Source organism: Amblyomma mixtum, chromosome 6 (assembly GCF_055824585.1).
Source record: "Amblyomma mixtum isolate Tamu chromosome 6, ASM5582458v1, whole genome shotgun sequence".
Classification (NCBI taxonomy): domain Eukaryota; kingdom Metazoa; phylum Arthropoda; class Arachnida; order Ixodida; family Ixodidae; genus Amblyomma; species Amblyomma mixtum.
The window spans coordinates 157531310-157557061 of record NC_143017.1 but is presented as its reverse complement, the minus strand read 5'-3'; the positions used below and the strand labels follow the sequence as shown (position 1 = coordinate 157557061).

Below are 25752 nucleotides of genomic sequence, written 5' to 3'. Positions count from 1 at the left end.
CACTTAGGCGTGGCTTGCCTCCCAACAGTTTCTCTTGGGGGCGAAACTATGCGCAGGCTTCCAACACACACACACAAAAAAAAAAACCTGATTTCTCATTTCTAGTTCTTTCACGAAACTTATTAGATTTCTAGCAGAAAGCGAATGGCCTAAGTTTCCGTAGCGTATTGAAGCTCGCGATTAATACTAAATGTTTGAGAGAAGCATACCGCTTACTTTTAGTTCAGGCTTTATGCGTAAAAAAAAAGGGGGGGGGGGGGGGGTTCGTAGCAGTGTTGGCAGACGTCAGAAAAGAGTTGAAGCTCAGAAAAGAGTTGAAGAGATTTTAGCTCGTAAGCCAGTTAACTGAATTCCAATCGTTATCTTTTCAACTATTACAGATAGGCACCTATTCGCAATAAGAGATTTGTATCTGAACATTAGTAATCACTGTATCGATTTTTAGAATATGGAAAACACGATTACCCTCGGCAATGTGGGTCAACAAAGTTTGGCCATTTCTCGCGCATTTCGAAAGTCGCGTGCCGTGATTTTGCGTTATAGTGGCGCATAAAACTTGGACCATGCTTAAGCTACTCTTACGAGTTAAATGCGAAGCATTGCCGCTCTGTTGCTCTGTAGCACTATCGCACTGAACTAACACCGCTCAGTGGCGGACACAGCAACCTTGCCCGGTTGCTGTGTCCTCTCCCGCGTTCACTACTTCCTGCGAGAACGCACTGCAGATGCGTGTATCAGTGCTTCAACGAACAACCCTGAAGCCACGAAGGCCCCCATAGCCACCCACTAGCACCCACTTATAACGAACCTGGTGATGCCGCAGGTTGCGTTCGTTTTATCCGAAGTTCGTTGTAGGTGGACTTGCGCTATTGCCGCCAAAACGTACAGTCTCACAAGATTGCCGTTTCATCATCATCATCATCATCAGCCTGAGTACGCCCACTGCAGGGCAAAGGCCTCTCCCATGTCTCTCCAATTAACCCTGTCTTTCGCCAACCGCGGCCACCGTATTCCCGCAAATTTCTTAATTGGTTGCGCATGTCTATTTCTTAAAAGCAGGCCCTATCAAGCCGCTTGCTGAGCTCTCCGGCATGGTCACGTGCTCCTGGCCGATACCCTTGCTGCGGACATGTCGCTTTATAGGGACGCCATAATACAGATAGCGATGGAGGCATTCACGGCAGCTGATAGTAGGTTGGCATGCCATGCTTGTCGTTAATTCTCGACAAAGTTGGAAGGATGCAGCGACGAAGCGACCGCAGCGCATATGCGCGCAGGACGTACAGTAAGCGCCACACTTGTGCAATACGTCTGAACAGCGCATTGGACTCCAAATAAAACGACTCCCCGCCGCAGTTGCTCGGTTCCTGAAGCGGCCTATGCGGGGAGGTAGAGCCGCATAGACCGAAAAAATTGGCGGGAAACAGTGCTTTACTCGAAAACCTCGGGCGCTGTCTGATTTCAGTTTCATTGATAGGTGCGGACTGCTGGACCGCTTACATGGGTTGCCCGAGATCCAGTTGTGGTAGCCGACGCAAGCAACATGACCGGATGGGCCAGCAGACAAACTCGCGACAGGTATTCTAACTCCTCATACTGCTGCCATTGGTTGATCATCGGCCGTGTGCAGTAGTTTCGCTTTTAACGCTGCCCTTGTCACGCTCTTATTGCACTTTTGCTTCTTCTGAACACTGATTGCTAGAACACTTAGCAGTTCTTAACATTGATTGCTAGAAAGGAAAGAAAACTCTGTCGCCAGTCTACGTTTGAATTTTACATGAAGAGAAGAATACACCGTCAGGCAAGGACGTGACGAAAGCGGCAAGAGTTTACAAAGAGTGTTTTTTCTTGCTTTTGCAAAACTATTCATCGCTTCTTGTATCCAAGATCAACGAGGCACTGCTCCTGATGCGACCCCTGTAAAACTTCCATAAACTCTAAAAAACCTAGTCGGAAACTGCATGCAGAGTTCTCTGAAGTCCACTGAGTCTTAGAGCAGCTTTCCTTGAGACTGAAAGGACAAGCAGTAATCCTTTGCTGTTCTCTGACAGCATTGCAAAACTGCACACTGTTTTCCTCATGAGTTTTCAAAGAAACTAAGGAGACCTGCGCTCTTTGATTAGGATCTGGGCTGCTCATGGAAAACCTTCTATCGCATGCCGTTTTACTGAGAAGCGTATGTGCGCGCAAGGTCTCTGCATGTGAAAAATAACAATACAGAACACCTACTCACGATAGCACCGGAAGGCAGTCTGTGCAAACAGAACGATACGTGCACCGACGCGTTATTTCTACCTGAGCTGACGTACACTTTCAGGCAGCTGTTGGCGTTGTGTGTGATCTACATAAAAAAAAAGAATTTAGAGTACCGCCCCCTATGCGAAGTGTGGGCATATCTCACAAGTGCCCGAAAGCAATCATTTGAACATTCCGTTTCCTTGTTTTATGTCTCCCTACGGCTTCCGAAGTAACAATGTGCTTTTGAGCGTGTGTTGTGTGTGTGTGTGTGTGTGTGCGCGTGTGTGTGTATGTGTGCGTGTGTGTGTGCGTGTGCGTGTGTGTGCGTGTGCGTGCATGCATGCGGGCGTGCGTGCGTGCATGTGTGTGTGTGTACGTGCGGGCGTAAGTACGTGTGTGTGTCTGTGCGTGCGTGTGTGTGCATGTGTGTGTTGTGTGCGCGTGTGTGTGCGCGCGCTCGTGGAGGCGAGCGGGAGCGTGCGCTTGTGCATGCGTATATGCACAAGCTGATGAATGTGTATTTCGCACTGCTCGACTCGGTGAAAACTTGGTTTGAGAACCACGAGGCGTCCTTCTCCAACTGGGCAGCTTTTCCCCGTGAGTTGCTCGCCACATTCAGCTCGAGCGAACGGAAGGAAAATGCTGGAACTGCCCTTCGCTACAGGTCCCAGCAGTCCAACGAGAGCGTGGCCATGTTTATAGAGGTCATGACACGCCTCTTCAATCGGACCGACCCTGCCACGTCCGAAGCTACAAAGGCACGGCACCTTATGCGTGGGGTGAAGGAGCAGCTGTTTGCTGGCCTCATGCGCGACCCTCCGCTAACCGTCGCCGCCTTCTCCAAGGAAGCTACGAGCATATAACGTTCGTTGCACGAACGGAGTACCCAATACGGCTGTCAGGCAAATGTAGCGGCCACTCAATACTTCGCGTTCTTGCCAGGCCCCGGGGATGAGGCGCTGTGAGAGCTTGTACGGAGTATTGTCCGCGAAGAACTGCGACACCTCCGCTCGGATGCTCCGTCGGCAAGCATACTTCCTACAGGGGACGTCATCCGTGACGAAATCCAGCGAACGGTGCAGCCACCACCAGCACCACTACCGGAGCCGCACGTTTTGTCTTACATCGATGCCCTGCGCCGGCCTGCCCCCGTGCCGCAAGCGTTTCGGCCCGTTGCCGGAGCTCGACCACCCCACCGTTACCTCCGCCCCGTCGAGCAGCAGCTGGACCTGCGCCCTCCTATCAGCAAAGTGCACGTGTGGCGCACGTCCAACGATCTCCCGCTCTGCTACCACTGTGGGGAGCCTGGCCATATTCTGCGGAATTGCCCGTACCGGCATATGGGTTTGAGAGGATTCCCACCGGACGCGCCTTGGCCGCGCTACGGTAAAAGACCGCAGGACTTAGAGGAGTACCTCGCCGCTCACGTGCCGCCCTCGACCTCGCAGCATCGCCACTCGCGGTCACCATCCCCGAGGCGCTATGCTTCGCCCAGTCGGACCTCACTCAACCTCTGGTCAGTTCAGACGCCCGTCCCCTCACCGGGAAATCTGAAGACGGCGTCCTCCGGGGGTAGGGCCGCCGCCATTGCTCAGAGTCAAAAGCCTCCACCCGACGATTCGACTCGACGGCCCGAGCGGCGACGACACGATCCGACGACCTCACCGACGTGCTGCGAACGATTAGTTTCTGCTGAAATTTTAGTAATCGCCGGCAGTTATTAAGTGACCGCTCTCGTCGATACCGGTGCTGATTTTTTTTTTTTTTGTGATGAGCAGTCATCTCGCCACGACTCTCCGTAAGGTTGTGACGCCTTGGTGTGGACCTGTGATCCGCACCTGCAGTGGCCACGCACTTACGCCGATCGGCGTCTGCACCTGCCGCATCCAGATCCGAGATGAATACTTTCACTGGCTCCTTTGCCGTACTACGAGACTGTTCCTAAGATCTAATTCTGGGCATGGATTTCCTTAAGAGTATGGTTCGGTCATCGACCTTCGGGAGCTCATGGTATCTTTTTCCGCCCAGCGAGCCGTTGACACCAACAGCGAGCCCAGCAGAGTAATGTTGCGGCTATGTGACGACCATATTACGATTCCTTCGCGAGCGAGCAAGTTCGTCACAGTCGGGTGTAATGGCAGCACCGGCACCCTTGGCATCACTCAAGCGAACATGTCGCTGCTACTCGCTCGGCAAGTTTGTGTAGCTCGAGGCTTAGTAGAACTTGCCGACGGTCGCACCGACATCATAGTCACCAACTTTACCAGTGAACCGCAACATCTAACGAAGACAGAGGTCGTCGCTTATTTTGACGAGCTCGGAGAGTGTACCAGGCAGTGCTCTTTGTCCACGACGTCAGACCTCGATGAGGCGACGGCTACAGCCAACCCAACCGACGTAAACCCGCACCTCTTGGCCAGTCAGAAACGCTGCGTAGAAAACCTCAACTATTCCTTCCGCGATTGTATTGCATCAACTTTCAAGGTGCGACAGACGCCGCTTACAAAGCAACGAATTATCGTTGCTGACGACCAAATACCACTATGTCAGCGCCCTTATCGTGTGTCTTCAAAAGAACGTAATGCCATCCGCCGCCAAATTGCACAACTGCTCCAGGACGACGTAATACAACCGTTCACGAGCGCCTGGGCATCGCCTGTTGTCTTCGTCACGAAGAAAGATGGCACCCTCAGGTTCTGCATGGATTACAGACGCCTCATTAACGTCACGAAAAAGGATGTGTACCCTCTGGAACGAACTGATGACTGCCTAGACCGCCTGCGCCATGCCACCTATTTTTCGTCCCTTGACATCCGCAGTGGTATTGGCAAATAGAGGTCGACGATCGCGACCGAGAGAAGACCGCCTTTATTACCCCTGACGGTTTATACGAGTTTAAGGTGCTCCCTTTTGGTTTGTGCTCGGCCCCTGCCACATTCCAGCGAATGATGGACACCGTGCTGTCTGGCCTGAAGTGGCAGTCGTGCCTCGTATATACCTCGACGATGTCGTGATCTTCTTCGACACGTTCGATGAGCACCTGAAGCGTTTGCGTTTCATACGTTCCGCTGGTCTCTCTTTCAAGATAGAAAAATGTCACTTCGCGTTTCATGAGCTGAAGTTTCTTGGTCACATTGTCAGCGCTCGAGGCGTAAGTCCAGACCCCGAAAAGACGGCCGCCGTAGCTGCCTTCCCCAAGCCCACAGACAAACAGAGAGTGCGTCGTGTCTTGGGCCTCCGCGCGTATTATCGCCGGTTTGTTCATAATTTCTCCAAGCTAGCTGAGCCTCTGACCCGCCTGACGAAAGACGCTGAACCCTTCTTCTGGGGGCAGGACCAAAAAATAACCGACGATTACGTTACTTCCTAATGCGAAATTTGAGCGCAGCAAATAAGCTGTTTCACCTTTTCGATAGATTGAGGCAAAGAAATCGAGCAACACATGTATGCGCTATCACAAAATTTTTTTTTATTTTTCACACGTATTCGCAATTTCGGCTCGGGCGGTGCACATATACAGATCCGCCGCCACCGATCTGGCTCTCTGATTGCCACCGCACAGGGGTTGCATTGGAGGAGGAGCGAAGAAAGGAATTAAGTTCGAGCCGGCGCTTTGACAACCGGAGACTCGCAGGAAGAGGGGGGAGGGGGGCGGCGTGTACACCCAGCGGCAAACGATGGGGGCAGAAGCGCGCGCAGCAAGCGGACAACACGATAAAGGGAGGAGGGAAGAGATAGCAGCGACTGACTGATGCCGCTGACGCCGATAGCGCTGGGGGGATGAAAGGGGGGCGGAGCTGGTTACGAGGCCGACGCCGACGACGACGCGAAACCCAGGAACGGACGCCAAAGAGCTGCGCTCTAAAAAGAGCCTTCACGGAACTCAAGTCCCACCTTCAATGTACGCGTGTCCTTGGCCACTTCGACGAGGAGGCCGACACAGAACTGCGCACTGATGCCAGTAACGTTGGTCTCGGTGCGGTCCTTGTTCAGTGGCAGGATGGTCTAGAACGCCTGATTGCTTACGCCAGTCGCACTTTATCCCGTTCCGAAGTCAACTATGCCACCACGGAAAAGGAATGCCTGGCCGTGGTGTGGGCCGTTACGAAATTTCGTCCGTACCTGTATGGCCGGCCATTTCGGGTTGTGCGCAATCATCATTCACTGTGTCGGCTGGCGAGTGTAGGACATGTAACAAGTGAAGGCGGGCTAGTTGGTGGTTGACAATGGACATATTTGATGGTGTTGGCTGTTTATCAGGTGTGATTACGATTCCTGTATAAATGTGGTTTTCCTGTAGTAAACTTTAGTTGAAGTTCAGCGTCTTGTCCTGTGCTTTCCTCTCTTCCTCCTGCGTCGTTTTGCGCGGTTGCAATATGCACTCCATTGGCTGGCGAATCTGAAAGATCCCTCGGGGCGGCTTGCTCGATGGAGCCTGCGGCTACAAGAATGGGCATGCTGTGCATATATTGCTTCATAAAGAGGCAATGAAACTAACGATAGCGAAACTGACGAGTGCAGCTCCTGTGAAGCACAGTGAATCCACTGTTTTCTTTGAACGGCGCCTTATTTAGCCAACTTGCAGGCTCAAAAAAAGGAAACCGGATGTTTTCGCACTGGAAGCTCCTGCCCTCTGTCCTCTTTTTGTTTTTTTGATCCAGCGTTCTTTCACTTTTATTTAAAAGCAGAGGACATATTTTGCTTTGTTGATTTCTCTCAAGAACACTACGTATAACCGGTTCATGCTGCTGCTGCGGCATAAATATTCAATAAGAGCGGCGTCGGGTGCCTGGTGTGGTACTGGTTTTTGTGCCTGGAACGTGACGAATCAGGTGCACTTCGCCACTAACTTCGATACGCGTTCGTCTGGTTCATTCTCTCATTATTTGGTTTCCAGTACATCAGTGCTATATTTTTACCTCCGGCTTCCAAATCAGGCTGTTCTATTGTTCACATATTTGCAGTGAGTAGACTCCTGAGAGCTTGCTACACTAGCAGCTTTCTACTTTTCATGACAAACTGCTGCAGGCACGAAACTAACGCACAAGCCTTTTATGGTGGACATCCTTACGGCTCCATTTCCGATAACTGATGAAGGAAACAGTGAAAGCATGTGTACTAGCTTCCTCCTCTGATCGGGCTTTCACTCACGTGAAAGCGTGCTAACAAGATCAAGAGCAACAAATGAAAAGCTTGGAATCATTTGAAGAAATTCTTTTTAAGCAAACCTATCACCAGGCCGAAAGACTGTATCAGAAAATAAGAATGTTGCTCAGAAAGCACATTCGAAGCTACATCTAATGTGCGGTGTTCGTGTACTGCCTTTGCCTCAAGTAAACATGAAACGTATTGGCTCTTCAACCGCATAGTGGTGCCCTTAGGGCACTTTTAAAGTGCCAAAAGGTGACAAACAGTGACGATAAGAGTTCTTTTTACCTTACATGCAATTAGAGCTTAAGGAGTGCTATAAGTGCTACTGTACACGGCTACGAAACAAACTCTTTTGCTTGGTGACTTTTGGCAAAGATTGTACACGCGTGATCAAGTTCAGGCCTACGCGGCTTTTCTCGAGTATGTCACCAAATTTGACTAACTTCGGATAATTGTTAGACCCCTTTTTATTTATAGTTCTGAAACAACATTACTTGTGCGACTACTACACAGCGGCTACCACTACTACTATTACTATCATTACTAAATAATACAGAATAATGAAGCCGGTATAATGTGCAGGCCCAATACGATCATCGAGAACGCCACCTGACGACGGCACGAATATGTATAAGTCGTTCCGCTGATAGCTGAGGGCACTCTCTGCTCGGCTAGGTGATAACGTTTGAAAAATCAGTCCAGTTTAAAGTCCACTCGTGAGATGTGAGAAATGCACGCCGAAGGGACGCCCTGCACGCCCTGGCTCCGCGGCATGTAGATATACGGACGGGCGGCAGCTGTTTCCAGGTCTAGGCAAACGCACGTGCTTGTTATGACAACCGGAAACAACAGAGTAATGGCCTCTAAAATAGCTGCTGCCGCTCCAGCGAAGCAGCTGGCAGATGAGCAGTGTCTGTTATGGCCGCCTGCGATCTGCTGGGAACTCCCGCAAAAGCGCCGCGGCGGGACTGTGGAGCCATCGTACTCAGGTTACATCCCGATGATGTCTTCACAGCTCGCAATATATCGCAGCGTTCTAGCGTGACATAAAATGACAATGCATGCTGCACTGCCGACATCCCTAATAGCTTCTCCATCAAAGTCGATGAGACGCAACTTCACGGCAACCTCAGTAGGTTGAGCCTTTCTAAAGCCACGAAACATGGTGTGTAACGGGATGTATTCGTTGTAAAAAGATGAAAATATTTTTTGCGCAGTCCTTCAAGTTCTGTGAACGAGATTAAAATGTGGTTTATAGTGAGCTCACCACACATTACGCAGAGAGGTAAGTTCGGAGAGACAGAAAGGAAAGTCAGAAGTTGTGTATAAGGTGAGTGTGTCCAATGCGTAGACGACAAAAAATAACTTCTGTAAAACGTTCTTGATGTCTAAATGGTTTCGATTATACTAAAATTGGCTTTAAAGAGAGCAGTTTTGTTGTTTCCTTGATCTTCACATGCAGCCTTCCACTTATTAGTCAGTTTACTATATACAGACTGAGAACAATCCCTGTGCGGTATGTTCACTTGTTTTATTTGACCAAATCGGGCTTGTGCAGCGCATGGATTTGCTTTCTTATTACCCCGAATTCCAACATGGCTAGGGACCCAGCAGTATTTTTTAATGCTATGTTTTTCTCTTGTTACTTTAGCTATATTATGTGTGATGATGGCTATTAAGGGTTCAGCAGCATTTCTAGGGTGCAGTGCTTTGCGCAGAATCAGGGAATGTTTTCTTTCACTGTTTGCTGCACAGCCATAACGATGGGATAACACTCGGCAGTCAGAAACCTAGGCACAGAGCGGCAGTCGTATCATTTTTTTTTCGCTTTTACCTCAATTAGTGCACTTCTAACATGCATTTATGTCTTTGAGCCATCAGTATAAAATTCAGTGTAGGTATATTTCGCTTGCAGTGCGAAGATTTCTTGTAGTACGTGCTCCTTTGGCGTTTGCGTTTTGTGTAAATGTGTTAATGTGAAGTCACATGCTGTAGGGATGCTGTACCAGGGCGGCAAATGGTCTTGTCTCGGTGCCATGTTAGGTAAAGCATATAGTACCGCTAACGCTTCGAATTTATCGTCAAAGAGAAGTAGTAACGACCTGATAAAATGTGCTTTGTTGTTGAATAACCTTTTGGATGGGCACGTGGGGACAATGGGATGGAAGAGAGGTTTCGGGAGAGAACGAATTTTTAGGACGTATGTGCATGTCAATGCGATTATTCAATCCTCCATAGAGGATCGAAGAATCGCACTGACATGGCCTCTTTATAGATAGGGCTCATTGCTAATGCTTCAGAGCAAAGGCGGTTAACGGAGATGTTCTGTGTGCCCAAATGATAGGCGCAGACCAAGAGAGAGAGAGAGAGAGAGAGAGAGAGATAGAGAGAGACAGAGAGACTCTTTAATGAAGAGCAGAGAATTTAGCCGGCGTTTAAAAATCGCTGGCATGCTACTCTGCGTAGGGAGGGGAATTTGGGAGATAAAGACAGAAGGAGAGCAGAGTGGAAAAGGTAAAAAAAAAACGAAGATAAAATGCGGCCATGAAATGGGTACTAAGGATGCAATGGCGAGTAATGATGTAAGCTATGGAATGATGGAGTGCATAGTCCGTCAAATGGGCTGACGAAGTTCACTGCATGAAGAATGCATGAAGATAACGTGCAAGTGAATTTAAAGCTTATCGAGATGTCCAATGTCTTTTAAATATGTGAATAGAATGTTCATTGCAAGTCTCTGTTGCCTAAGGTAGGCTAAGGGACCTAAAACTTTGTCCATTGTTAGGGGCACTGAGCAGAGCTTCTGCATGCAATGTTCATAGTACGCACGCTCGTTAGCCTACGCAGGGCACTCAAGCAAGATATGCTCCACAGTTTTTATCGCGGCACAGTTGTCACAGTGCGGACTGTTCATTTGTCTAAAACGGTATCGTAGGCCGTTTGTATATGCAGCATTCAGACGAAGGCGGCTAGAATTTCTTTGGAGGAGAAATTCTAGAGGCTCGTGTACTGTGCGATGTCAGTGCACGTTAAAAGAGCCCCAGGTGGTCGAAATTTCCGGAGCCCTCCACTACGGCGTCTCTCATAGCCTTAGTCGCTTTGGGACGTTAAACCCCATAAACCAAACCAAACCAAGTCGATGATAAAGTGTTTCCAGATGTCGAGGAATTCGGGGTGAGAGCCTTGATCTAAGATGTGGGTCGATTGAGTGAAGAAATTGGTACTGATGTGTCGGCAAACTCCAAAGCCGATACGTTTCTTCGGAAGCAAAACTTATAGCCATCTGGGACGCATCAGATTTCGTGAAAAAAGTTCTAATGTATCTCCGATGTTGATGGCCCTTACGGGCCGCTTCATCTGCTTTTTCATTAGCCTGAATGCCACAGTGAGCAGGTACCCATTGAAATGTTATGCAGTGGCCTGCGGCAATAGCTAAATGATGTAGATATCCGATGTCCACGGAAACTGGCTGGTGATTCGTTTTCTTCAGCAGGTTGGCCAGGATCTGCAGAGATGCTTTCGAATCTGTGAAGATAACCCAACGGCCGGCGGTTCGGCGCAGGATGTAAGAAACAGCTTCCTTAATACCGTGAAGCTCAGCTGTCGTAGAGGATGTCCTCCGCTGCAGCCGGTAAGAAAGGGCATGGCCTGTTGAGGGCACATAAAGGCCACATGAAGAGGTTTCTTTAGTAGTTGAACCATCGGTGAAGATATGAGTGTGCTGCCTATATTCCTCCGTTAAGTAGGCGAGAGTAGTTTGCAGAAGCGCTGCCTGTGGCATGCGGCTCTTTGCATTCACACCTGGAACAAACTTCTTCACCTTTAGAGGAGAGAGTGTCCATGGAGGAAAGGCCAGAGGTAGTAGTTTCTGTGGCTGATTAATAGCAGGGATGGGCAGGAGCTGCACTGCCTGGCCAAAGCTAGAGTTGCTGTGAGTTAGGTGGACACGGTGCAGGAAGTGCTTCTTCCCTTGAAGAACATGGCGGAGATGGGTACGCATAGTTTCCTGGGCGGCAATCACCTCTAGTGGGAGACATCCTGCCTCCGCTACTGTTCCTGATGCAGAGGAACCCTTTAGGAGGCCAAGACATATTCGCAGGCAGTTGTTCCGTGCAGCAACGAGAGACTTATTGCTTGATGTAGATAATCTTTGAAACACTGGTAGACAGTAGCGCAAGGTTCCTTCAACGTAGGCTTTTTCAAGCAGAAGCATTGACCGGCAGTTGCTACCCCACCTTGTTCCCGCCATGAACCTAAACACTTGCGATGCTGCAGTGATCCTCTCGCGGAGTTTTTTTATCTGAGGTGTCCATGACAGATTATAGTCGATTACAACACCCAGGAATCGCTGAGATCGTACATATGGTAGTGATCGTCCGCCTAGGAGCAGCGGATATCGCAGATCAAGGTTAGAAACAGGGTCCAATCGTTTCAAGCAGGATGCTCGTGCTGAACCATGTACTACGCACCCTTAGCCTAGCTTAGAGCGAACCAGAGAGCCAGAGCCACACATTTGCAAAAGGCTTGCTCTACCGGACCCCCATCGTTTTCTTGACAGAACTTTTAGGGCATTAAGGGCATCAGAAGCTTTATTTTTAAGGTTGTTCATGTGTGGAAGACATGCGATTTCTTGCCAAAAATTATGCCAAAAAATTTGCTCTTGTTTAACAGGTAGTGCGGTTTGGTTCGAGCATAGAATAAAATAGACATGGAGGCCCCGTTTCAATGAAAACATAACAGCTACTGTTTTGTGAGGGACCTTAACAAAAAACAAAGGTATTCATCCATCAACAACAAATATCTGACATCTAAGAGCTCTTGCTTAATCGAAGGAGAACAATATCAGAACGTCAGAAGCTAAAAACAAGCCAAAGCGATTTCAGCTCAAGAATCAAGCATAACTACGAAAACAAAATGGTTCATTCGACGCATGATCTCATGATTGATTTCATTGATCATCAAAATTATCACAGAAAAATACGCATAGAGTGAATAACAAAGAGCACAAAAGATAACACATTCCATTCACTCCCTGGACAAACGCGCCACAAAAGGTTAGTGGAAACGCCAGTACTATAAAGCAATATAAAGACCATGCACGCGCAGCTCCAGGCATGTGTGCAACCAGAGCTAATTAAAAGCAAAGTAAATGCAGATTAATGGTAAGTTCGCACGGACCAAGCGGGATGTTTTGGCACCAGAGTCCATGCAGCCGAGGGTTCTTTTCGTAAATGTCCAGAGTAATAGCTCTGAAGGTCCCACCAGCGGTTACTGCCGCCCTACTTGGCACCGCCGTGCAAGCTCCGCTTCCTTTGAGCAAAGATATTTTCCTTGCGCTCTTCCATTGATTCCACACTGAAATGTGCTGGCAGAAATAGGAGGCCAATGAAAAATATCGCTACACCCAATGCGATGGTCGCTCTTTGCAGCGTCTGCACATTGGGTGGCATCAGCTTGTCGACGTACTTAATCAACACCGCGTGACTTTGCCCAGAGAACCGCACATATGAGCGAAAGAAAGCCCGCTGCATCGCGCCTGCATGGGAAAAATGTCCACAGTGAGTATGTAGAGGGGAACGTAGGCCATGTTGAAGAGTGTGTAACCCGCCGTGATAGTCCAGGCAAGCGGCGGTAGAAGTGCGTAAAGCGTGAGCACTGCCTGAGTAGCTATGCAAGCAGAAGACAGAAGTGAGAGAATGACGGCGGGGTAGCGTTGGCCATATAGTGTTATAATGAAGCACGCCGCTATCATAGCCACGACGTTCAAGATAGCGGAAACCCCTGAGATGTCGTGCAGGCTGCCTGCGGCGAGCTCCAGGTTGGGACTGAAGTAAGCGACGTAGAAGAAGAACCAGCAGCCAAATATGACGAAACAGCGACAGCGCATGGTGCCGGTGAAGAGGCGGTAGAAGTGAGGTGTCTCCCTGCCTTTCTTCTTATCGCCAGACGTCAGCACGTCGATGACCGCCTGCAAGCGTTCCTTGACCATTCTGGCATCGTCCTTGTTCAGTCGAGTGGCCCAAAGTGCCACCTGCTCGGCCTCTTCGTATCTGGCGTGCACTAGAAGCCACTGCAGCGACTCACTCGTCAGGTAGACCAATGCAATAAGCAATACCGATGGCACAGCTATTGCGAGGTGAAGGGCTCTCCAGTCGAAAGCGATGATGCTCACTGCGCTCACGTACGGAAATGCCACGGCCGTTGGGATGCAGATGGCGAGCGCCACGAACGCCTCACGTCTACCTGGTGGTGTCGATTCAAACACGAGGATGCTCGTGGTGACTTCCAGTACGCTCGCCGATGCCGAAAACAAGAATCGCAGTATCACGAACGTCTCAAACGATTGCGCGAAGCACTGAGACACTGCGGAGCTGAACAACATGAAAACAAACACGTACAGCACGGGCCGGCGTCCCAGCCTGTCAGACACGAATCCAATCAGAGGCACGCAGACAGCGCTGCCAGTCAGGAAGGCAGCGTGGGACCAGTGCACAAACCAGGCTCGGTTGCACACCAAGTCCCATTCACTAACGATGGAGTAGCCGTGCTAGTTCCTGACGCAGTCCCAGTGTTCGCAGGGCACCTCGGTGGCGTTGTGCTTGGAGGCTGCAGTGCGCGCCCAGTCGTAGCGTGAGCAGTGGCTGTAGCGGCCGTCGGGCCGACGCGGAATGCTGGAGTTGAACCACAGCGCCGTGGACATGTACGAGTATTCCGACGGCGGCCGGCACCAGTAGTTGATGGGGAGGCTGTTCACCGTCTGAGCCGAAATCTGCGCTTACGGCACAAAGATGGCGGCCTGGGCGAACAGCAACAAGAGTACCTGATAGCGACCGCTGCCGAGGACGTACACGGTCAATCACACTTAGAGGGAACACGGCTCCGCGTGGCCACGTACCTGCGGAGTGCCATTGCATCTAACCCGTTCATGATCAATGCAGAGTGACGCACGATAAGAGGGACCTCAACGTGGTGCTTCGTGTCATCTGCCCCTTTGCACGGGTTTGCCACCGGCTTGGTCGCAGTAGTGCTCCACGTGTGCTCAGCCACGCGGAGCCGTGTTCCCTCTAAGTGTGATTGACCCTGTACGTGCCTTGGGAGGAGGAGGAGGAAGAACATTTATTTACGCCGAATACTGCGCGGTAGCCACCTCAGGGTCCGCACGCAGGCGTCCGGGGAGGCAGTCTGTCGCACTGCGGCCGGATGACATCCGATCCCGTCTAGGAGCAAAGGGCTTCAGCCTCGGCCGCCAGGCGGACGGCGAAGCGCTGAGTTTTTTCGTCGGCGCTTCTCAGTGTGGTCTCCCATTCATCGCTATTGTTAATCGCGTTGCGCCCTGGGGCACGAACGCATCTCGAAATTATGTGATCTAATGTTGCCACGTGGCCGCAAAATTTACAAATTTCGGTTTCTGCACCGCCCCTCTTCCGCCCTCTGGCACCCGTCCAACTCCTCCACAGGGGCGGGAAGAAATTTCGAGCTTGCAGTCTTCTCTAGTCGTACGACTCCTTTTTACTCAGGGATCTATCCGGTGGCGGAGATCTTTCATTCAATCGCTTTATTCGCAAAAATCCCATGTGAGCGTGCTGCCGATCAGGGAAATCCGGAAGTAGAAAAATAGAGCGATAAACCCAGCCTCTCCGCCATTGCCATGTCTGAACCTGACACCAAAGGCGCAGAGAGCCGTGTTCAAGAATGTGTTTCTATCCCATGTGTCAAAGGGAATAATGATCATCAGCCCCTCTCGGAATGCACAGCCCAAAGCACGTTCTTTGCTTTTCGACACAGCATCATCTAAAAGCAACGAAAAGCAAGTCCCGTGACGTCGGCAGGCCACCACACGTTGTCATTCGCTGGAGCCACGGCAGCCACGATGTCACGGGCACTTTTCCGGTAGCCGTGAAAATCGTCTGGTCGAGCCGCCGCGCGACCCCCTCGGGCAAGTGGGAGCCAGGGCATTGCCTTCACGCATATGTTTTCAATTTACCTCTGCCGCCTCTTTCTCTCGGGAGTTCGGGAACCACTCGCAGTGCCTTTGTCGCAGTGACAAGCAAAGAAACCCGACGCGTGCCGCAATCCAGGAAGACGAGTAGAGACGCTGCCGATGCTGCTGCTGGGGTGCTGGGTGCGACAACCGGAAGTCGCAAACAGAACGTCAGCGATTGACGTATTCATGGGCGGGGCACAGTCCCATAGCTGTTTTCTTTATTTTTTTTGGTGCCCCGCGCGTACGAGTTGAGGGGGAGAAGAGGAGTGTGATTTTTAATCGCCTATAACTTCGTTGTTATTGATGCTAGCTCAAAAATTATTGCGCTGGGGTGACGAGTGATGGAATGCCTATCTCTCATCTGCTTTACGTAATCGCAATTAATTTAATGCATAACACGGAAAGTGGAGATGGCTGCCGTGCGGTATAATCGCGAGGGTATTATGCGACGCGTGTAGGTTGAGCAGAAGGCAGAGCAGCTGCTTGAAATTGACAAGTTGAAACTCGCAATTGAGCGAGAAAAGATAAAGCTTGCACAGATGCAATCGAAATTAAACCAGGGAGCGAAAGTTGCTAGCGAGATCCCATTTGCTGCAGTTCAATGTTTTGATTGCATGAAATCTGGGCATTTAATGATTGACTGTCGGAACTCGAAGCAAGAACAATATGTTCCTGTGGTCAGGAGAGACGAGCGGAAAAGAGTAGCCCATGTGGAGATGCTGCTGCCTGATAAGCGATGTCCTCAATCGGAGATGATTGTTGATAAGGCCAGTCAATCAGATAAGGCAGAGGACCAGGCATGCGGCGACTTGCATACCAAAGGTCAGAGTACTGAAATTTGTGTGGATTCGGGGACCGAAATAACGCTAACAGGAGAAGCAATTCAATCAGTTTCTAGGGGCGAGTGCTCCGATGAAGCAAAACAGGAAGGGGTGGTTCTCCAGGTAGCGGACGCTGATCTCATGTGTGTTCCAATGTCTACACCTGTGAAAGCTGCAAAAGTTAGTCAGCGGGTCTTAATATTGTGTGCCGTGCCAGAAGCGATGGCTAAAGGCATAGGGGCGTTAGTCACGCCTGTGAAGCACTGCCTGTCAGAGCTGACCCAAGAAGTACATGAGTGTATTGCTCGTGAACACGAGTTAAGCATTGTGCCAGAGCAGGTTGGCGCTAACTCCGAGGCCGCAGTAACGCCCGACGAAAAGGTGGAGCAGGCGCCAATATCGGGAACACTCTTTGCAGGCGACGGTAAACTAGCTGTCAAAGATGAGGGGGTTAGCCAGCCGGTGCTCACAATATGCGCAGTGACAGCAGATTCGCCTGAAGTTGTAGGCAAGTTGATAACACCTGAAACGCTCTCGCTGTTAGAGCAGCCAGAAAGAAAGCGGCTAAATGAAGAAACAGAGAGAGGTGATTTTAAAGAACATTTCGAAATTCCACACGAACCTGTTCGAGACCAATCTGAGACGCCAGTAGAGCTTGAGGCACATCTGGAAGCTGCAAAAGTTTTGCCAGCATATTGCGAGCTAACGGGGATTGCTGCAATGGGTTTCGCGGCAGGTAGAGAACTGGGGTATCCGGATAATGCATCTGCCCCTCTAGGTATCAGCATGGAGGAGAGAGAGTATGTTTCGTTACCAGAAGTGCGGAAGCAAGCTGGTGAATGTAATTGTCAGAAAAGAAGGCTTGACGACATGATTTTCTTTGAAGCAAACGTCGATGTACGAAGAGCTAGCGCTACCCGAAACTTGATACAAAAGTGCATGTAGAGTAGCCGATGAGAGGCCTGACCCTACTGTAAAATTCAAAGAAGGGGAGAATGCAGACGCGAGGGCAGCAGCAATCTTCGTGGCCCGCGAGGAGCCAGTGAGCTCCTTTGATGCGACCGCGGCGGCAGCCTTTGCAACCGGCGTTGTCTCGGAAAATTCGGAATTTTGGTCCAATTTGGTGGACAAGGCTCAACACAGACATGATGTTCTGTTTCGAGATGTAGGCGGCTAGAAGTTATTTCTGCCAGTTTGGGGCACCGTTCTGACATGGTGGATTCTGGAATGTGCAGATTGGTTTCCAGCTTTGTGTGTGCGTGTTGAAATAACCACTGTGTGCGCGCATGTGTGCGTGTTGGTGGACTGACTGGACAGCCGGCGTACGTGTGCGTGTATGTGTATGTAGTTTAATGTCCCACTGGCAACAAGTGCCCGTGTGACATTCTTGGTTGGGAGGAGTGAAGTTCGCGGTGCTGCACATTATTTGCCGCATCCGGTTCGCGTTAGTGGAATGCCCCATACGTTCTTTCTCTGGGCCATCCGCACAACCGCAGAGAAGGGGGAGGGTCATACTCAACCCAGCGGGATAAGGGGGGCACCGGATAGCGGAGGATTACGGGAAAGGTCAAACTCCCTTCAGGGACGGATTCATTATGTCGCATCCTGTGTGCACGGGCTTGCGGCGATGCGGTATCCGCGTCACAGTGCGTGGCTTTTGTCCCATGTCTGCAACGGCATGCGTTGACAGCTTGAAGCGCGGTCAATAGGATATTGCCACGCTAGCTGCAGGCATGAGGAGCGACGATGCGGAAGAGATGGGTTGAACTGACTTTCCTTGAACTTGGGTCAACCGCACGTTGAAGTAATCTGCATCATGGGGAAGTGAGAGTGTTCGCGAAGCTCGCAGCAGGAAAGCATAACTCTCCAAAATCGTGATGGTAGAAAGTGTACATATGTGTACAGTGTTTGTCGCGATGAGTTACCTTTTTTCCCCAATCATTGATTGGTTGTGTTGTCCTTTCCGAATTGTTGATTGGTGATGTTTTCCTTTCCCCAATAATTTATTGGGTGGATGTTTGCGCAGTTACCTCATTGGTTATTCTCCCCACCGAGGGCGGGGACATAGGGTTTAAAACCAGCTTATTCGGCAGGACCGAGGGCTGGTTTCGTCACGTAGAACTACGAGCCAGTCAAGTGTAAATATGTTTTCTCCTTGCTTGTATCTCTCTTTGTGCTTTTAATTGTTATAAAAATTAACCTCTCCAGAAGTGTCCTCTAGCAATGTGATTGAGCAATTCGAATCTGCAAGACAAGCATCCATGGCAAAACAGCGCGGAAAAAACACGAGGACGGAACAAACACGACAACACGAGCGCTGTGTTTTTTCCGCGCTGTTTTACCATGGATAGTAATAACCAACTTGCCCACCTTTCTGTACTTCTAAAAGACAAGCATCCTACAACAATCATCTTCAACGCAATTCCCCTCTACAAGATCCACAGAGAGTGGACTCTCAACTGATGCTCTCTTTGCAAAAAACATTCATATCGATAATACAAGCCGGTATCAAGTGAGGAGGGTCACAGTGGTCACCACCAGTAAATAAATGTAATGGTGAGATGAATCCACTCCAACCCTAACAACACGTTATCTAATTCTGTAAAATTCTTTATTCTGCCGGTAAAAGGCAGCGCCATGCCGTGCATGTCCTTGGTGGCCTTTGACCAAGAAATTTTTGCAAAACGCTTGGCTTATACTCTTCATGAGCCTTAATAATCACGCCTGATTGGATTCCTTTTTTTATATGCGATTTTAAAACCTTGTTTCCGTCTGACTGGCGCTCCTTCATCAGAGTCTTGCGAGTGGGAGCTATAGAGCCTATAACATACGATCAGCATCACTGAAGCACCTTGGCTTAACATGCGGCTTCTCCCCTCGCTTCTTTGTTCCAGGTCCCGCTAGAGATTGTCAAAGGCTTTGGCATCATGAACTACGAGAGCGTCACAGCTGGGATTCGCTCCAGGCAAAATCCAATGCCGTAAAGCTTACAAAACTTTTCCGCAGTGCAGCGCAGAAACAACAAAGAGCTACAAAATGAACGAAATCAATGAGATCGATTATCGCAGTGCTTATTTTGTCAAGTACTTATCTGTTCTAGTTCGTGGTTACTTATTAAAACTATAGAATGTGCGAAAATGCACTGCGAGACTCAGTATTTTCGCTGTATTGAATAACAACAACGAAGTGTGAAGGCTCAATTGAACAGACGACACATCGACAATTACAATATGTTTTAGACCTCCCATTCAATAGAAATAAAGGCATCCCCCCTCTCCCTCCCCCCCCCCCCCCCAAAAAAAAAAAAATCTCGAGAAATGCTTCAGCTCCGCCTTGAGAGCGAAACATGATAGCGTCCCCTCATGGTCGAGCACCCGTCGATGTACGTGGCACATCAGGATTCAGGGAAGGTGGAGACTCAGAAGAAAGCCCCTCGCTAGTAGACGTTACCGGCTGCCTTGAGCAGATGTGGCGCACCATGTGTAGGTTCACCTTCCCTTTGAATCTACTCGGTTACATTAAGGGACCATTGCTTATATGTCCTCCGCCTGGCACACTCTTGACACATCAATTTCTTCTTGATTTCAGCCAATATATTCTTGACTCGGGTTATTTCCTTCATCCAACCTGCTCTCTTTAATCTAATTAATGTTGTCGTATCATTCATAGCTCGCTGCGTTCTCTCCAATATAGTATTGTACAAGCATGGACCAAGCAGCTAGAAGGGCATTACAACGGAAATATTTACTTCCAGCGAAACGTAAAACATCACCACGACATCGATGGAAGCTGCAAGCTCACGCAACATGGATAGCAGCGCGAGCCCTTGTGTATATGTGCTTGATTTTATGAATACCGTTAATTTAGGTGGTTTTCAGGCATGCCGTAGTCGCTTAAAAAAAAAATCGAGTCGATGCGATTTCTCTCTGCGGAGAGGTGGAACTGGGGGTTTTTGTACTTAGCTGTGAAATTTGTCAAGAAAAAAACCAAACAAGTGTAAACAAACTGAACAAAAGAAGGACATTTATACTCGATGGGATCTGCCATTCCCATCACTCGAAGCAATCCTTCTCGTAGATGGCAACCTTATGAATGTTGACGTATTGGGCTTGGCTCCCGCCTGGCACGAAGAATGAGAAACCGATCTGCAGTAAAAAAAGTGCGTAAGAAAGGAAAACATATTTAAGTATTCAACATTTAAAATATGAATTGAAAATATCAATTGTGAATGCATTGCAGAAATGCATTTCTTATTCTTAATACGTTATTTCAGCGGTTAAAAAATACGCGTCTGACCATGAATATCTTTTTTCAGCTTTCACAATAACTTTATTTGTTATTGTCTTCACCTTCGGAAACTTCATGGCTATTAAGTATGTGGTTGCCGACTATAGTTCGTTGTGAGAAGAGCCAGTGATGCATATACAGCTCTTATGAAGGGAGCCATTGGTTTCGAACGTGAAGAACAGCACTATCCCGAGACAACATTCCAAAAAAATTAGCCGGCACTGAACTCCGTTTAAAGCGATATGTGACTTGCGAAAGCTCGATAATGTAAATGGTGGTGCCATAAACGACACCATAGCATGAGATGTGTCAAATCACAAAACCATGAAATACTTTTTTAGGTGTGGACTGGGAGAAATTTTCGAAATGACTCGAGCAAAATTCGTAAATCGGCATCGTATCGGGCACGCTCAAATATAATTGGACTTCGATTTTGGTTCAAATCGGCCGCGGCAAAATTTTGGGCGTGGCCCGGGCCAGATTCTTGCCTGTTGGCGTCACAGTTGCTATGACAACGAGCGATGAAGAAGCAAAGTACACACATAAGATATATGTAGGCATGACACTAGTGTCACAGTTGCTACGTCAAGAGCGATGCACGAGCAAGATGCGCAAGCGAGATTTTTGCACGGCTCTGACGACCGTATGAGTGCTTTATCACTAAAAGCCGCGATAAATGTGAGCTCACTTGCGGTCACTTATCTGCCTCATTTTTGTGCTCATGTTCCCAATGCAAGGCGCTGAATTACATGGCTCATGTTCCTACCGTCTGTGCATACTGGAGACATTCTATTGCAAATTCTTCGCTTTTGGGTGCAACCGGGGATCACCTGTACGGGGCCGTTGTAGTTGAGGGTGATTCGTTTGATCACGACATTTGTTGAGCCTCCAGACAGGTTGATGTTCATCTGGCGCTCCGGCCTGTTGACCGGCGTCATGATCATTTTGAAAAGGCCTCGGTCTGGCTGTCCGGCCACGTTGGGACCCTTGCTGTACTCAACCTCCACACAGAGCGGGCCGCTGGTCGATCGGACGGGCTGCTCCAAGGTCAACTCCGCGCTCAGGCCAGACTGAAGCACAGATTCGACCACGCCCCCTGCGCGAGGTTTGAGACGAAAGCACGCCGAACCTTGGCTGTACAAGGCGAATACCACCCGTATGGAAGCAAGTCCTTCCGCTTTTTAGCTTCTATAGATGGAGCATCTTTAGAGCAGCGTGTTCGCTGCTGGTCTGTTTGTGGTAGGTCTGACACTTCAAAACTTTAAGGGAGAAGGAGGACGGATTTAGTACGTGTTCGGAAATTCGGAATGCTGGGGATGCCATACAAGTCGCACGTAAGGTCAGGAAGCAAACTCAGGGGCCTTAGAAGTTTGGAGAAGTACTAAAAGCAGTAAACATTCTTGGCGTCACAGATGATTTATAAATTTTTACACTATATACATTCAGGCTTTTAAAATAAATAAAAAAATGTACCTCACCCGCGCCTATAAATTTTTCAAGAACAAATGGGTGGTTACTACTAAACACCTTTTGCTCTTAATTTTTTCTCTAGCGACAGATATTGAACAGATATATTTCCTATTCGCCATGGTACGTGCACCGCCTCTCTTCAACAGTTTGAACAATCGCATGGAAGGGCTTTAATGACAAGGCTTGCTCGACCGCCGACCCTTTGACACGCCCTGCGTGGAACCTTTTTTAGTTCTTTGGCGGAAGCTTACACACAGCTTACATGAATTACACACAGCTTTGAAGTCCGCCGCATAGTTTGTTCTAGCAATAAAAGTTTGACGTTCTAACAGACGTGCTTCTGCCCAGCTGTTTGTATAAGTTCGCGCTCCGGAAACCACCTCAGGCATAACTGTTCCGAAAGACACCTAGGTTCAGAGAAGAAGATTTACTTAAAAATATCTTAAAAGGGATAAGTAAAATAGGTGATAGCAACGGGTTGGTGTCCTGCAGGTAGACGCAAGCAGTAACTCTCTCGGATAAGAGTAAGGGCTAGTTTGGGGATCCATGTCTCAATTCCATGTCCTTTCCATGTTCCTTCAATTTATTTTTGTTTTGTACTGTTCATGGATGCACCTACATATTACTTTAATATAATACTATAGCTTTGTGCTAAGGAAGTGATATATGGTGCTTTTATCGTGTTTATATTGTCCTGATTTTAAAATGCATACATTTGCTACCTTATTTTTTTTTTATTCCACCGCTATAACCGCTGACGCTTTGCACAGGGGGCACATTCCTCGTCAAGCCTTCTCTTCGTTTTTTGAGTGTGCCCCTCAATACCACAATGTTGAAATAAAGATTTATTGATTGACTGAACTACAATAACGCACAATTAAAAAAATGCGGCACAGAGACAGGACAGAGAAGCGCACCGGATTTCGCCAGTGGTCAGCCGGCACTCTGACCAAATAGTGAAGGAAAATTTTGGGGCGACGGACATATGTAGTCTGTATAATTATGCCTTCGGTTTCCCTGACTGTAGGAAAGTTGAAGTCTTGTGATGAACTCACTTAAAACGAAACGCTCTGTAGTGCTTTAGACATAGAAACTCAGGTTTTAGCAAAATCTCGCTGAAAGGCAGGCGGGCAGGCTCACTCGAGAAGTTCTTGGTTGTGAAGCCATCGGCGGGTTCACTTCGGTAGCGGCAGAAGCGAGATGTGGCTCTGTTGAACAAGCAAGACAAGACCAGGTCGTCTTCGTCCAAAGTAGGGCTCGGGCCATCGCCTGTGGTTTCTGCAAGAAGTGTGTGATTTTCATCCCTTTTTCGAAACTGAGTCCTAGAGTACAAACAAGAAGTTATTAGTTTCTGTCAGTATATGACACACCATATTCCAGATAAAATCCAACGTTCGGATACTGATATACTAGATGATAGGAAGGCCGAAGAACAAAATTATGAAAAATGTGCAGATAATATAGTTGAAAAAAAAAAACGGTAAAGGCGCCTAGAAAATCTTGCTGTTAAGAGAAGCCCTTTAAAATAATGTCAACATTTAGACTCAGCTTCAGCGAGATTACTTGAACGTTATTTTCAGGGGTGATTTCGAGATCTTATCATGCCTCGAGTCATTTAGAACCAATAATGAAAATGTAATGCCAGTGCTGTTGCATTGTATTCTTAATGTCCTCACTTTTACATGATTAAACCTTTTGTTATGATGTATTCGAGCAAGCTCACCGATATGCCGTTATATTAAAACTGCCGTTATATTAAATCTCTTAGTTATACAAGCAGCAGTATTAAGACGGAAATGACTGAACAGCGCTGCCAGACGGGACGGAACAGAACATAGACACATGCGCTGACTAGAAAACAAATGATTTATTGCGACAGAGAAAGCACCAATAAGTAAAAAAAAAAAATCCTTTATATTGATGCCTTCCCTATCGCTATAAATCACTTGGTTTCTAGAGAGCGCATGTGGCTGTGTTCTATACCGTCCCGTTTGTTCGCGCTGTTCAGTCACTTCAATCAACATGCACCAACCAGCCCGAGTAAGCCCTCGTATTAAGAAAGGTCGCTATAACGAATCTTGCGGTTATGTTCTAGCGAAAACATCTTCGTACTGTCGCGCTGTCTCCAGCATTTCGGGCCAGTTTCCACAGCGTGACAGCGTTCACTAGCGGATACTCCCGAATCAACGGTGCAACATTTCTTCATGTCGCCCCCTGATTGCCGCATCAACCGTTTGTTCCTTTAAAGGAACACTGAGGATACTGAAGTTTGCCTGCATCGATAAGGTACCACGTTCTAATTACGAAGAGCTCACCCTCACCGAACTTTTAAAAGCTAGAGAAGACCAAAGAACGAAACACAAGTGTCGCCACCAGCGGCCGATTTAGCAACTAAACAGCGCACGTCGGCATCGAATGTTGGGAATGGATCTCAGAGGAGAGGCTAGATCACTCTTCCCTTCAAAACGGGGGTCACGAAGTCCTTTTCGTTGCAGACGTCAGAAGTTGGAACCAAGTAGGGGGAAAAGTTCTAAACTGAAATTTCTCAGCCAGAAATGCGTCTTTTGCTATCGCACCAATGTCAACATAGCCACAAAAAGCCAGAGAATCGAGTTTTGTTTGAAAGCAATTACTAGATGGAGATGTCCTCAGCGTCTCTGCAACGAACTACGTAAAGTGAAGTGAACGAGAAAGGACAAGGAGAAGATAACTGACTCCACGATGTCCACAATCCAAGCTTGATTTTAAAGGTTTCCCTTTTCTTTTCACTAGAAAACCATATGTAAGCACGGCGTACCCGTTTATCGGAATAACAATAAGAAAATGTTAAATGGTGCTAGAATCAGTTCGAATTTAACAAATAATGCACGTAAACATACCGTGAATTGGAGCTTATTGGAGCTAAGTAAACCACATCTTAATGCAATTGGCGGTAGTGTTCCTTGCTTCATTCTTTACGTAGGGCACAGTACTGAGTTACAGAACGGAAGGACGCAAGGAGGAAGTGATGAAAGCACATCACGTGGAGAAGGGACAAGGTACCATCCAAGAGCAAATAATCTATGTAGCTGGTGTCGGGCAACAGGCGCATTCGAGAAAGCAACGGAAAAGAGTATGCGGTAGGGAACATATTTCTATTGACGAGAAGTGTGACGATGCGTGTGCAACGAACTGAGCACCCGGATCACTACGACTCGCATCATCGTACTATACGCTCACCAGTTCCATCATGTTGGCGGCAGGGGGTAACCTTGTAGTGTTTCCGATAGCGATTTGGTTTCGGTACCGGTTGTGAGCGGCCAGGATTTTGTCCTTGTCGGAGTCTTCGATTCCGGTTGCGATGGGTTGACATGTGCTCGTGTGCTGCCGACACATCACGTGGTCTTGGTTGTAGCGCAGGTAGATGCTCTCGCATTCACCGTCGTTGTGACCGCCGCTAGTCGCTATTCGGCCCTCGGCTGCTGGCGCATTCAGTGCAAGCATGATGATAAAGAGGACGCACCTGGCTAGGCGCATCTTTAGCCTAACTTGCTTGAACTGCATTGCTCGTGCTGCAAAAGGAAAATGATAACCATCCCAATTAAAGTGTTCTGTCTTTTTCTACAGTAGGTCAAGATGTTTTCGTGGCACGCCAGTCGGTTTCTTTTAGCTCTTTTAGTCGACACATGACTGGATAATGGCAGATGGGATAGCCTTCTCTGAGTCGGGTAGTCTGGGGGACAACAACTCTTTAACGCACATTTAAAGTAAGAAAAAAATTAATGTTTCGCTGATAGGTGCGGATTGTTGTACCGCTTACAA

General features: G+C 48.5%; 1 protein-coding gene across 2 annotated transcripts in view; it reads right to left on the bottom strand.

The window, feature by feature from the left end:
- The window catches only part of LOC149340925 (ornithine decarboxylase-like), a 43239-nt gene extending 17742 nt beyond the window's left edge, over positions 1-25497 (bottom strand). The window contains exons 1-3 of one of the 2 annotated variants that reach the window (XM_089549870.1): positions 25171-25497; positions 23092-23229; positions 21312-21577 (exon numbers count right to left, since the gene is read on the bottom strand). In XM_089549870.1, the coding sequence (XP_089405996.1) occupies positions 21312-21577; positions 23092-23229; positions 25171-25366 (600 nt within the window). In that variant the 5' untranslated portion in view covers positions 25367-25497. Of the gene's footprint in view, positions 1-21311; positions 21578-23091; positions 23230-25170 lie in introns of those variants that run through there. The other variant, XM_089549871.1, reaches the window with a different exon arrangement.
- Positions 25498-25752: the final 255 nt, after the last annotated feature.